This window comes from Salvelinus alpinus, chromosome 18, assembly GCF_045679555.1.
Source record: "Salvelinus alpinus chromosome 18, SLU_Salpinus.1, whole genome shotgun sequence".
In the NCBI taxonomy this organism is placed as follows: Eukaryota; Metazoa; Chordata; class Actinopteri; order Salmoniformes; family Salmonidae; genus Salvelinus; species Salvelinus alpinus.
Genome location: NC_092103.1, coordinates 22,593,805 through 22,608,499, shown reverse-complemented (window position 1 = coordinate 22,608,499; position 14,695 = coordinate 22,593,805). Strand labels below are relative to the sequence as shown.

Sequence of the window (14,695 nt, the reverse complement as noted above, 5' to 3'; positions counted from 1 at the left end):
CCCCCTCGCTCTCTTTCGTCAGGTCTAGGTTTTACAGAGGTGAAGACTAATCTTGGTGCCCTTCTATGTCCGTCTGTACCCTGCGTTGCCAACCATCCTATGACAATGACAGACTTACATGTGTGCCTGCGCTGTCCTTCTGTGGGAGTGAAGGACTCACCTCTGTGTCCCTCTGTATCTCTTCTTTCTGCAGTGTCTCCTGGGAAACATTGACTTCCCTTGGATCACTTATGGCTTGTGTGAAAAGAGTTGTAATATTCACAGCATGTATGATACAGATAAATGTTTCTATATGGGAATATGAGTTGATTCTGAATTATATTTATTTTGGAATATCATGACATCCTTTCCCACTGGGCAAAAACTGGTTGAATCAACATTGTTCCCACATAATTTCAACCAAAAATTCAATGTGATGACGTTGAATCAACGTGGAAAACGGGTTGGATTTGGGGGAAAGTCATCAACATAAGGGAATTTTGCTTTTCTTTAACCTAAATCCAGTGACATGGTGACATATTTTGTTTATTTCACATTGAATTAACTTTCGTTGACAACTCAAACAAATCTAAATCAAAACTAGATATTGAACTAACGTCTGTACCCAGTGGATTTGGTTATATTCTGATCTCAGTTATCATACACACGTAGCAGAGAACAAGTTCAAAGAACACACATTAAGATATCTTTGTTTGGACCTCATGCACAAATATCACCAACTTTTCCCCTCTGAAACTTTTCTGAAATGTCCCAAGTATTCTTTCTTCACAATGTGAAAGCCGGCTCCTTCGCTTTGTGAGTCTGAGTCAGCTATTCTGATCTGTTTGTCAGATCAGCCTCATTGTCCAAACTCAAGTTCTGGCTCCAGCTCCACTCTGCCGCTATGTTGCCATGATGATAAAAACTGCGTTGGGAGGGTGCCCTGGTCTGTGGTCAGCGTTTGACTGGTGAGGAAGGGCAGGTGGTGAGGAAAGTACGGTCCAGAGTACTGTCCAGTACCACACTCAGCCCACTGACCCATACCCTGGTCAGTGGAGTAGTGGCCATAGAGGGGGTAACTGTAACCCATATGCCCAGGGTAGGTTTTGGAGGACATGGGCAGATGGACCGGGGACACTCTGTAGTCCTGGGGCATGGCTGGAGCCAAGGTGTGGTGGTGGTGACCCATGTCCCTGACAAGGCCAGGTCTGGTAGTCTTGTGTCCAGGGACAGTGGCTACATCTGGGACGTGAGACTCATAGCTGCGCCTGCATTCACCATCCTCCACTATAGAGGAGGGAGAGGGAAGTCTGCCATTCTCAACCGATCTGGAGACAATGAGAAATATGGAGTGGGTTACTGATATGAACTGTTAGTTGTTGTTGCCATCATGCACATTATGGAGGTGTCCACTTCCTGCATCGTAGATGGCCTGTTAAGTATAGCCATGAGTCACTGAATGTTCTATTGGCATAACGGGTGCTGTTTCTGCATATGTTAGTTCTCATGTGGGTGTGCAGGCTGTTAGAGTAACTCTCTAAATGAGTGTGGTGTGTCAGCCTTGGGTTTCTTTCAAAACAATGGAAGTCAAGATGTAATTTACAACGTGTGAGTGTGTGCCTGTGTGTGTGTGTGTGTTTCTGGTGGTTGTAGAGTACCTGTATGGTTGGTAGGACATAGATGCAGGGCCAGGCACCATCTGCTCCTCAGTGCTGTATTCCTGTCTGTGGTCGTGGAGCTCCAGTATTTCAGTGTGCAGGCTGTGGTTCTGGGACGGGTCCTGTTTCAAGGCCCAGGGGGACAAGAGATCCTCCTTACCCGAAACCACGTTCTCTGTGGCTCCTAGGGTCATCCTCTGTTCTTCTGGCTCACAGTTTAATTTTGGCCTCTGGAGGTCTGTAGGGGAAAAGGTTTTGCATCAACGAGACTGCCAATAGGCTGGCAACCAATTACATTATAACAGTGTCATATATTGTTGATTGGTACCTGGAGGACTTTTGTTTCCTGGATCTTTGTCTTCTTTGGCTTTCTTTGTAGCATTCCCAGGACTCTTGTTGGATCGACACCTATGGGGAAAAATTATATGTAAATAAATATGCTATCGCTTGTATTCTCACATGCACCAAGTGTTATAGTTCTAATAATACCTACCTCTTGCTATGAGTACGGGTGTTTTCCCCTTTGAATCCCTTAGCAAAGGGGTTGTGGTCAATCTTCAGTTTAGCGATCTGAAAGCAGGAGTAGAGATGAAGACATCAGATTAGGTTACACTCATTCCCGAAAAGTGAATTATGTGGGTGTTCCATTTGTATGTTCTTAACACGTGAGTTTGTAGATGGACCTTAGTGTTCTGGTAGGCGGTGACTGCAGTGAAGGAGGTCTCAGGGAAGGAGAAGGAATGGAAGTGTCCCCAGCGTACACTGTACAGACTGTCAGCCTGGACCACAGAGAAGCGTGGGATGTAGTGATGCATAGAGTGCAGGATGATCTGGGGACAGAACAGATACAACACAGGTCGAGTGAACTAACAGCATTGTTTCCTCTAATAGCTATATTTGGAGTTCCATCTTTGTTGCCTAGTCTCACTAAAAGTATAGCAGACATTGTAGCGTTTGCCTCCCTTATAGCCCGCCGGCAGATCTTGCTTAACTGGGAATCCTTCAAACCTGCCACTGCGTCATCCTGGTTGAAATATCTAATGTCTTTTCTACACGTATAAAAAATGAAATACACTCTGAGAGGATGTACTGATAACCTTTTCTTGAGACGGCAGCCTTTCATTTCCTTTTTTGAACAGTTGCCTTCTATTGTTCAGGAGTAAGAATCTTGGCCAACAGGATAGGGTGTGGGAAGGAAGGGATAGTATGTTGTGATATTTTTTTTTTTGTGTATGTGTACTTGTGTGCATATTTAAATATTATTATTTCCAATCGTAAATGTATTTTATTTTTGTATGCTGCTTTTGGTGGTTCAATAAGTATAGAGGGATAAAATGATGTATCTGTTCAATTTGTAATTTGTATTTCCTTTATATGTCCCATAAAAATATATATAAAAAACATTAAAAAACTAACAGCATTGTTTGTCGATAGTACAACTGTATACTCTCAGACTGTGAGGCGTTGTGGGCTGGGGATCCAATAGAGAAGGAGATGGGTTTACTTACATGGCCGTGCTGGTCCAGAGTATTGTTGGTGAGTTTGAGCTTGAGGAAGGACACAGATTGCTTCATCCAGTAGGAGCCCGGGGCGGGGGAGTCCGGATGTACATACGTCCGACATGGGAGTTGGGGCTCAGCTTTCCCAGCCATGTCCCACTGGCCCTTATTCCACTACAGAGACAGAGAGCAGGGGGGAGGGGATGTGGTTTACCCAGGTGTGAAACAAACTCCAAGACAAGACTGGACATTTAGACACCACAAAAACTCACATACCCTCAGTCTCTACAGTGAGATATGTAAGGAATCTGTGGTGCATATCACTGCATGCTTGAGTAGTATCATGTAAGTATGTACATCATTGCATATAATCTACCAATATATATACTTCAACTGCTATAACAAAGGGAAAACTCTCTCTCGGTGGAGCCATTTGGTTAAAAGCAACAGTGTGCTGAGGGGAGGACCAGTGGATGCATGGAGGGGTGATTGCGCCCCATTCACTTTGATTAGAGCGGGGAGAATTGGAGGTGGGGTGCTAAATGGCTGGACCTCCAGCCGGGGGTAGAAAAACAGGAAGTAGTAATGGTCTTTGATATGCAGTGTGTGTGGTGATTGGCTGGGTGTTAGTGTGTCACCGTCTGGACTGTATGCAGACTGACTGCTGGGGTTGATATACAAGCTTGTCTTCTACTTAATCTCGTTGTTTCCTTTTAAAACAATGCCTGACTATATTCCAAATTGTGACACGTTTGGCTTATCAATAGGACCTTTCCCAATAGGAATGTATTGTAATGTGTATATAAGACATGATATATGATGCATGATTATAGAAGGAAGGTGGACATGTTCTTACCCTGTATCTGAAGTTGTCCACAGGAACCATATCCACCATGAGGACATAGTTGGCATAGGGTTGGAGTCCAGATAGACTGACGTTGCAGTGGGGAAACATCCTCCTGATACACACAATCCCACGCAAATGGTATTATATTCTCAATTCCTGATCACAACGCTGTGCTCTCTCATTCTTACACAAGAAAAAAAGCATACTAGCAGCAGAGACAGTTTCACTACATTGCTAAAGCTACAGAATAGCAAGAAATGTACTCCTCAGTGCACACACCTCAATTATGTTTTGTCGATTTACATATCCGAAATGAATGGAATATGGGAGACATGGGATGTGCTCAGTCAATGGCTTGTTTGGAGATGGCACCAGCCATGATGATGATGATTGATTTGACAACAACAGTATCTTACCGGCCATGTTTGGTGATTATCATCTCAGTCGCTAGGTTGTGGAAGGACTTCCAGAGGTCAGACTTCTCCAGGGTCATCCTGACGTTTCCCTGGTGGTAGGGGTCAGCTGTAAGGGGGGACGGGGTCATCATGTTGCTGTTGCTTTCTTGCCAGACCACTGACTCACTAATCTAGTAAAAGTTGAAAAATATATGCTTACCAGATACATGCTGCATTGCCTGCAGAGTCCACTACAATGGTCAAAGTGAAAATCAAGATCAAATTCCTTATCCAAATCTGTGTGCTGATCTTGCTAGAATCAGACCAACATCACTGTGATAATACTATGAGAGGCTGTGGATTTAGTGGTGGCCCTTAGATTATGCAAAGTGTAGTGTCAATCTCTTCTTCTTAGTCATATCGATCTCAAAACTTTCCTATCTGTATCCTCAGCTTGTGGAGTTAGTGTGACTGACCTCTGGAGTTCATTAGTGAGCCCAGAAGGGGAAGGGCCTGTGAGGATAAAGTAGGTGGGGTTACAACAGAGTGGTGTGGGGGGCCTTTGCCTGTTTTCTAATCTTTGAAGTGTCCCATCAGGCGAGGGGGTGGGCATGGAGGGGGTGGGCATACTGTGGTGTTGTGCAGAGATAGCTGCCCGAACATGACCTTTTGTTTCGAGAAAGGGCTATTCCTTTTTTTATTTAAACTGCAAACGCAGCCAACATGTTTGTAGTCACAAGCTTAATGTAGTCATTGCATGCTAAGAATATTGGACGAAATACTAAACATTTGACTACTTTATTGCACTATAGGTGAATTGGTTCAAATACTTATGTCTTATTCAAATGGGGGGACTAGATACATGAAGTACTTTCATTTCTAAATGGTAAAACATACACTAATGTTCAAAAGTTTGGGGTCACTTAGAAATGTCCTTGTTTTTGAAAGAAAAGCAAATTTTTTGTCCATTAAAATAACATCAAATTGATCAGAAATACAGTATAGACATTGTGTGGTAAATGTGGTAAATGACTATTGTAGCTGGAAATGGGATTTTTTTTATGGAATATCTACATAGGCGTGCAGAGGCCCATTATCAGCAACCATCACACCTGTGTTCCAATGGCACGTTGTGTTAGCTAATCGAAGTTTATACTTTTAAAAGAATAATTGACCATTCGAAAACCCTTTTGCAATTATGTTAGCACAGCTGAAAACTGTTGTGCTGATTAAAGAGGCAATAAAACTGGCCTTCTTTAGACTAGTTGAGTATCTGGAGCATCAGCATTTGTGGGTTCGATTACAGGCTCAAAATGGCTAGAAACAAAGACTTTCTTCTGAAACTCATCAGTCTATGCTTGTTCTGAGACTTGAAGGCAATTAACTGCACCTTAGATTGCAGCCCAAATAAATGCTTCACAGAGTTCAAGTAACAGACACATCTCAACATCAACTGTTCAGAGGAGACTGTGTGAATCTGGCTTTCATGGTCAAATTGCTGCAAATTAACCACTACTGAAGGACAGCAATAAAAATAAACTTGCTTGGGCCAAGAAACACAAGCAATTGACATTAGACCGGTGGAAATCTGTCCTTTGTTCTGATTTGAGAGTTTTGGTTCCAACCGTTGTGTCTTGTGAGACACGGAGTAGATGAACGGATGATCTCTGCATGTGTGGTTCCCACTGTGAAGCATGGAGGAGGAGGTGTGGGGGTGCTTTGCCGGTGACACTGTCTGTGATTTATTTAGAATTCAAGGCGCACTTAACCAGCATGGCTACCACAGCATTCTGCAGTGATACGCCATCCCATCTGGTTTGTGCTTAGTGGGACTATCATTTGTTTTTCAACAGGACAATGACCCAACACGCCTCCAGGCTGTGTAAGAGCTATTTGACCAAGAAGGAGAATGATGCAGTAATGCGTCAGATGACCTGGCCTCCTCAATCACCCGACCACAACCCAATTGAGATGGTTTGGGATGAGTTGGACAGCAGAGTGAAGGAAAAGCAACCAACAAGTGCTCAGCATATGTGGGAACTCCTTCAAGACTGTTGGAAAAGCATTCCTCATGAAGCTGGTTGTGGGAATGCCAAGAGTGTGCAAAGCTGTCATCAAGGCTAAGGGTGGCTACTTTGAAAAATCTCAAATCACAAATATATTTTGATTTGTTTAACACTTTTTTGGTTACTGCATGATTCCATATGTGTTATTTCATAGTTTTGATGTCTTCACTATTATTCTACAATGTAGAAAATAGTACACATAAAAACATACATTTCAATGAGTAGGTGTGTCCAAATTTTTGACTGGTACTGGATGTTCGTCGAACATCTCATTCCAAAATCATGTGCATTAATATGGAGCTGGTCCCCCCCTTTGCTGCTTTAACAGCCTCCACTCTTCTGGGAAGGCTTTCCAATAGATGTTGGAATACTGCTGTGGGGACTTGCTTCCATTCAGCCACAAGAACATTAGTGAGGTCGGCAGTGATGTTGGGCGATTAGACCTGGGTCGCAGTCTATGTTCCAAAGGTGTTTGATGGGGCTGAGGTCAGGGCTCTGTGCAGGCCAGTCAAGTTCTTCCACACCGATCTCAACAAACCATTTTTGTATGGACCTCGCTTTGTGCATGGGTGCATTGTCATGCTGAAACAAGAAATGGCCTTCCCCAAACTGTTGCCACAAAGTTGGAAGCACAGAATCGTCTAAAATGTAATTGTATGTTGTAGCATTAAAATTTCCCTTCACTGGAACTAAGGGGCCAAGCCCGAACCATGAACAACAGCCCCAGACCATTATTCCTCCTCCACTAAACTTTATGGCGGCAAGCTTTACTCCACTCCAGCCAACGCTTGGCAATGCGCATGGTGATCTTAGACTTGTGTTCGGCTGCTCGTCTATGGAAACCCATTTCATGAAGCTCCCGACTAACAGTTCTTGTGCTGATGTTGCTTCCAGAGGCAGTTTGGAACTCGGTAGTGAGTGTTGCAACCGAGGACAGATGGTTACATGCTACGCACTTCAGCACTCGGCGGTCCTGGAGAAGGGCCTTGGTCAGGAAGGTGACCAAGAAACTGATGGTCACTCTGACTGAGCTCTAGAGTTCCTCTGTGGAGATGGGAGAACCTTCCAGAAGGACAACCATCTCTGCAGCACTCCACAAATCAGGCCTTTATGGTAGAGTGGCCAGACAGAAGCCACTCCTCAGAAAAATGGCACATGACAGCCCACTTGGAGTTTGCCAAAAGGCACCTAAAGACTCTCAGACCATGAGAAGCAAGAGTTTCTGGTCTGATGAAACCAAGATTCAACTCTTTGGCCTGAATGCCAAGCATCACTTCTGGAGGATACCTGGCACCATCCCGACGGTGAAGCATGGTGGTGGCAGCATCTGTCACATGAGTTGACGCTGGAGAGACGAAGCAGGTACGGGGAGTAAAACATTTAATATGGAACGAGACAGTAACAGCGTCAACAGGTAACACGGACAAAAGACAATTAATGCAGCAGCGGGGAACAGAGCAAGGGAACTTACAAATATAGGGGAGGTAATGAACAGATGATGAGCGAGTCCAGGTGAGTCCAATATCGCTGATGCGCGTGACGAGGGAAGGCAGTTGTGCGTAATAGATGATAGGAGTGAGTGATGCAGGGCAGCCTGGCAGCCTCAAGCGCCAGAGGGGGGAAGAGGGGGAGCAGACGTGACAGCATCATGCTGTGGGGATGTTTGTCAGCTGCAGAAACTGGGAGACTATTCAGGATCGAGGCAAAGATTATTTTTTATTTTATTTCACCTTTTTTTAACCAGGTAGGCCAGTTGAGAACAAGTTCTCATTTACAACTGCGACCTGGCCAAGATAAAGCAAAGCAGTGCGACAAAAACAACAACACAGAGTTACACATAAACAAACGTACAGTCAGTAACACAATAAAAAAATCTATTTAGTGTTTGAAAATGTAGAAGATTAGGGAGGTAAGGCAATAAATAGGCCATAGAGATGAAATAACTACAATTTATCATTAACACTGGAGTGATAGATGTGCAGATAATGATGTGCAAGTAGAAATACTGGGGTGCAAAAGAGCAAGAAGATAAATAACAATATGGGGATGAGGTAGTTGGGTGGGGTATTTACAGATTGGCTGTGTACAGGTACAGTGATCGGTAAGCTGCTCTGGCAGCTGATGCTTAAAGTTAGAGAGGGAGATATAAGTCTCCAGCTTCAGAGATTTTTGCAATTCATTCCAGATGAAAGATGAACGGAGCAAAGTACGGAGAGATCCTTGATGAAAACCTGCTCCAGAGCGCTCAGGATCTCAGACTGGGGAGAATGTTCACCTTCCAACAGGACAACGACCCTAAGCACACAGCCAAGACAACGCGGGAGTGGCTTTGGGACAAGTCTCTGAATGTCCTTGAGTGGTCCAGCCAGAGCCCGGACTTGAACTTGATCGAACATCCCTGGAGAGACCTAAAAATAGCTGTACAGCAATACTCCCCATCCAACCTGACAGAGCTTGAGAATATTTGCAGAGAAGAATGGGACAAACTCCCCAAATACAGGTGTGCCATGCTTGTAGCGTCATACCAAAGAAGACTTGAGGCTGTAATCACGCCAAAGGAGCTTCAACAAAGTACTGAGAGAAAAGGGTCTGAATACTTATGTAAATGTTATATTTCAGTTTTGTTTAAAATAAATTAGCAAACTTTTATTTTTGCTTTGTCATTATGGGTTATTGTGTATAGATTGATGAGGGGGAAAAACTATTTTATACATTTTAGAATAAGACTGTAACCTACCAAAATGTGGAAAAAGTCAAGGGGTCTGAATCCTTTCCGAATGCATTGTATATGAAAATACCCTCAAATAAAAGGTGACATTCTGTTCTGTCGCCTCACATGAAACATTTAATCTCAAATCCAAAATGCTGCAGCATAGGTTAAATATAAAATAAATAAATGTAGACATTTTAACTTCACTGTCCAAATAAATATGGAGGGAAGCGTGTATAGCCTAGTACAGCTGATATATACTATCAGTCAAAAAATTTAGAACACCTATTCATTCAAGGGTTTTTCTTTATTTTGACTATTTTCTACATTGTATAATAATAGTGAACACATCAAAACTATGAAATAACACATGTAGTAACCAAAAAAGTGCTAAACAAATCAAAATATATTTTATATTTGAGATTCTTCAAAGTAGCCACCCTTTGCCTTGATGACATCTTTGCACATTCTTAGCATTCTCAACCAGCTTCACCTGGAATGCTTTTCCAACAGTCTTGAAGGAGTTCCCACATATGCTGAGCACTTGTTGGCTTCTTTTCATTCACTTTGCGGTTCGACTCTGCGGTCCAAACCATCTCAATTTGGTTGAGGTCGGGGGATTGTGGAGGCCAGATCATCTGATGCAGCACTCCATCACTTTCCTTCTTGGTAAAATAGCCATTACACAGCCTGTTGGTTTGTTGGGTCATTGTCCTGTTGAAAAACAAATGATAGACCCACTAAGCACAAACCAGGTGGGATGGCTTATCACTGCAGAATGCTGTGGTAGCAGTGCTGGTTAAGTGTGCCTTGAATTCTAAATAAATCACAGACAGTGTCACCAGCAAAGCACCCCCGCACCATAACATCTCCTCCTCCTTGCTTTCCGGTGGGAAATACACATGCGGAGATCACCCGTTTACCCAAACGGCGTCTCACAACGACATGTCGGTTGGAACCAAAAATCTCCAATTTGGACTCCAGACCAAAGGACAATGTCAATTGCTCGTGTTTCTTGGCCCAAGCAAGACTCTTCTTCTTATTGGTGTTCTTTAGTACTGGTTTCTTTGCAGCAATTCGACCATGAAGGCCTGATTGACACAGTCTCCTCTGAACAGTTGATGTTTAAATGTATCTGTTACTTGAACTCTGTGAAGCATTTATTTGGGCTGCAATTTCTGAGGCTGGTAACTTTAATGAACTTATTCTCTGCAGCAGAGGTAACTCTGGGTCTTCCATTCCTGTGGCGGTCCTCATGAGGGCCAGTTTCATCTTAGCGCTTGATGGTTTTTGCGACTGCACTTGAAGAAACTTTCAAAGTTCTTGAAATGGTCTGTATTGACTGACCTACATGTCTTAAAGTAATGATGGACTGTCGTTTCTCTTTGCTTATTTGAGCTGTTCTTGTCATAATATGGACTTGGTCTTTTACCAAATAGGGCTATCTTCTGTATACCACCCCTACCCTGTCACAACACAACTGATTGGCTCAAATGCATCAAGAAGGAAAGAAATTCCACAATTTAACTTTTAACAAGGCACACCTGTTAATTGAAATGCATTCCAGGTGACTACCTCATGAAGCTGGTTGAGAGAATGCCAAGAGTGTGCAAAGCTGTCATCAAGGCAAAGGGTGGCTATTTGAAGAATCTCAAATATAACATATATTTTGATTTGTTTAGCACTTTTTTGGTTACTACATGATTCCATGTGTTATTTCATAGTCCATATGTGTTATTTCATAGTTTTGATGTCTTCACTATTATTCTACATTGTAGAAAATAGTTAAAATAAAGAAAAACCCTTGAATGAGTAGGTGTTATTAAACGTTTGACTGGTACTGTAACAAGTTTTTGGTATTGTGTGGTTTATTATAGGACAAGTCCAATGTCCACTCACAATAGACTTTCTTACTCATGCTCTCGCCCCTCCCCAATGCTGTTTAGAGGTAGAGGTCTCAAGGGGTATAATCCAGCCTTTGTCCTTTCCTTCCTGATGACTGTAGTTGTGTATTAAATGGGGGAGTGGGGGGGGGGGGGGGGGGGGGGTTGAGTTATGTCTGCCCTTGACAATGGGGCAGGCAGCTCTGGCTAATCCTATGTGGCCGTTGGCCCCCACAGACCTGGAGAGGGCCCCTATGGGTCCTAATGAGGTTTGCATTTAGCGGACTGTTAGCCGTGATGGGCAGAGGGAGGGGATGGTGGGATGGAGGCTCCAGGGTTCTGATGTGTGATACCCCCACCTCAGGGCCCTCCATCCTAGCTGTTCTGATCCCATGCGGCTCCTGTCTGGAGCTGGAACACCCTCCCGAACCCCGGCTGAGGTCCATACACATGCTAAACACACACAGAGAGCAGTGACAGAGGGATGTTCACACAATCCTCTCTGTCGTTTAGACACACTATCATTGATGTTGTAGACGACTCCATAAGTTGTTTCAGTCTCTGTTGTGTATATTCTGTTTGTGTTCATTATTCTGTGATACACTATTACTACACTGTTTTGGAGCACATGAAATGGCCCGGGTTGGTAAGAAAGTGCTTTGAATAAACATTGTTTTTATTCTGAATAGGTTACTATGTCTGTGTATCACCATTGTATGCTACATTTTCATAGCAGAAGGGTAGAGGGTTGAGGCCTTTGTATGTGGTACATTTGGTGACTATTGAGAGTGAGTGAGTGCAGAGTGAGTGCAGGGAGGGATAGAATTCTATACACACAGTGCTATATGGACCTCCCATAGGGATACAACAGAGGATGTAGAAAGAATGCATGACTCATGCCAGTGTGTCAGTGTTCAACTCATTGTTGCAGAAGGTTTAGTATCGCTGTTTCACTTTGCACCTCCAGCTTTAAGAATGTTCCAGATGGGACAACTAGGATGACTCAGGCAGGCCTAAATACTCAGGTAAAACCAAGGTGTGTGTGTGCATGTGCGTGTGCATGTCTGTTGTACAGTAGCCTATGAGAAGTTGAAGCATTGGAGTGTTCTGTCAGCCCCATCTGCCTTCCAGACAGGCATGTAGAGACACATCCCTACCGCTTAAATCCACCTCAGGAAGGTGGAATCTGTCTGTGTCTGAACCATAGGTTTTCCCTATGACCTTTGCAACTATGTTACAGTATGCATGGCAAAAATGGTTAGACTTACATACCTTTAGGGATGGGAGCATTTATTCATGTCAAAGAATTTAGACAACCTACAGTGTTTCCACACGAATAGTATCTGCAACCAAAATATTAACAGCACTGTCTGACACTGTCTTAATAAGAAGACAATTTTAAATCGGTTCTATTAGATTTGATGAGATCTACACTGAGATCATTGGAGCATTAACAGACTGGTCTCTTCAGATGCATTTTCTCTGCCGCAGTGAGCATCACTGTGGGAATAGCTCCCACTGGTGGATGCTGGTTGCATGGCAACCTGTTGGGCTCAGCCATTGAATTAGGAATGAGTACTTTTATAGGATCTCTATGGGCTCTGCTGCCTCTTGGTCCCCACCCAGACATTTCTAATCATGTGGAAAATAAATCATATGGGAACATGTTGAACCAAAACATGTGGAAACCTAAACAACATGGAAATGGTCATGGAAAAGGGTAAATTGCAACTTGTCTTTCATCTGGTGCAACCAACCCCTGGCCTTTTGGAAATGTTTCTCTGTGTCGTAGCTGTCTGCAGGTTGTCCCTTATAAAAATAAATTGTGATACGAAATAAAGATTGCAGTCACAGTGCAGTAAGTGGTTACAGTTAAATAGGCTACTCTGTCCTTTATTCACTGAAGCCTTTACCATCCGATCTTGGCTTATTCAATTAGATAAAGATCAGATGGTGGCTTGAACATAGGTCAAGACAAAGGTCAGTGTGCAACATGTATATTGGTAAATGCCATCTCTACTGGATTGGGTTTCGGGACATTACTGTGAAATTTCATGAAATGGCAACACTTGTGTACTCTCCTTCTGTTGAGATGTAAGATTGATTCTTACCACTAGAGGGTAGCCTCATCTCTCCTATAGATTATAAATAGAATGTATGTGACAGAGGCTGGTGGGAGGAGCTATAGGAAGACGGGCTCATTGTAATGACTGGAATGGAGTTTATGGAATGGTATCAAACATATGGAAACCACATTTCACTCCGTTCCATGAATTCCATTCCATACATTACAATGAGCCTGTCCTCCTATAGCTCCCCCTACCAGCCTCCTCTGGTCAGTGGTATTTACTTCAATATCAGTCTCTGTATTTGACTGTTAGTAGCACTTAGCTTTTGCCTACTCTAACACATTCAACATTATGACCTTGTTTAATCTTAAAAAATGTGAGAAAAGACCATCCTGTGGCTTGATATATGATTATTGGACTAAATAATTTTCACTTTAAATTAAGGATTTTATTCAATGCAATTAGACTAGATATAAATACCTATTTTTGAAGCAAGATTGATTGGAAAAGCTTAATTTAGATATGTAGATACCTTACATTATAGACATTGAAATAGAACATCTGAATGCCTTACAACAACACATTGTCTTATAACCAGTTGGTTGTAGTTGGGAATTTAATAAAATATTTTCTAATTGAAGATTATAATTTGATTTAGCCACTTTAGACCAACCTTGTGTTTGGGATCCAGACTAGTTCGTGTAAAATGTTATCTTACTGCTTTCCCCGCTCTTGGTTTGATAGAATTTGTGTTCAATCTAACCTAAAGGCAATTCCTTTTAGTGCCCCCTTCTCTGACCCAGTAATCAAATCTCAGTACAGGTGGTAGTTGATTTGTCCATTAATGTTGCTGATTACATTAAGATCTGGGTTTGGTAATTATTGATGGCCTTGAATTAGAACTATTGTAAACGCATAATGAAAGTACCACACACACTGACTTAGTAGCTCACCCCTAAACCCCTTCACACACACTGACTTAGTAGCTCACCCCTAAACCCCTTTACACACACACTGACTTAGTAGCTCACCCTTAAACCCCTTCACACACACTGACTTAGTAGCTCACCCCTAAACTCCTTCACACACACTGACTTAGTAGTTCACCCCTAAACCCCTTCACACACACTGACTTAGTAGCTCACCCCTAAACCCCTTCGCACACACTGACTTAGTAGATCACCCCCCCAAAAAACTTTACACACACTGACTTAGTAGCTCACCCCTAAACCCCTTCACACACACTGAATTAGTAGCTCACCCCTAAACCCCTTTACACACACTGACTTAGTAGTTCACCCCTAAACCCCTTCACACAGACTGACCTAGTAGTTCACCCCTAAACCCTTTTACACACACTGACTTAGTAACTCACCCCTAAACCCCTTTACACACACACTGACTTAGTAGCTCACCCCCCCAAAAAACGTTACACACACTGACTTAGTAGCTCACCCCTAAACCCCTTCACACACACTGACTTAGTAGCTCACCCCTAAACCCTTTACACACACACTGACTTAGTAGCTCACCCCTAAACCCCTTCAAACACACACTGACTTAGTAGCTCACCCCTAAACCCCTTCACA

The 14,695-nt window shown here is 43.0% G+C and overlaps 1 protein-coding gene across 2 annotated transcripts; it reads right to left on the bottom strand.

Moving 5' to 3' along the window:
• Positions 1 to 305: 305 nt before the first annotated feature.
• Positions 306 to 4,851, bottom strand: LOC139544015 (T-box-containing protein TBX6L-like). 2 transcript variants are annotated; one of them, XM_071350677.1, is made up of 9 exons: positions 4,599 to 4,851; positions 4,400 to 4,505; positions 3,993 to 4,095; positions 3,146 to 3,310; positions 2,321 to 2,467; positions 2,131 to 2,207; positions 1,966 to 2,045; positions 1,638 to 1,875; positions 306 to 1,307 (listed from the first exon to the last, which is right to left on the bottom strand). In XM_071350677.1, the coding sequence occupies exons 1-9, from the start codon at positions 4,612 to 4,614 to the stop codon at positions 839 to 841; spliced, it is 1,401 nt and encodes a 466-aa protein (XP_071206778.1). In that variant the 5' UTR covers positions 4,615 to 4,851; the 3' UTR covers positions 306 to 838. The 2 variants fall into 2 exon arrangements, with proteins under 2 accessions (XP_071206778.1, XP_071206777.1); XM_071350676.1 differs by having other exon boundaries at positions 4,400 to 4,631.
• Between the last annotated feature and the right edge of the window lie 9,844 nt (positions 4,852 to 14,695).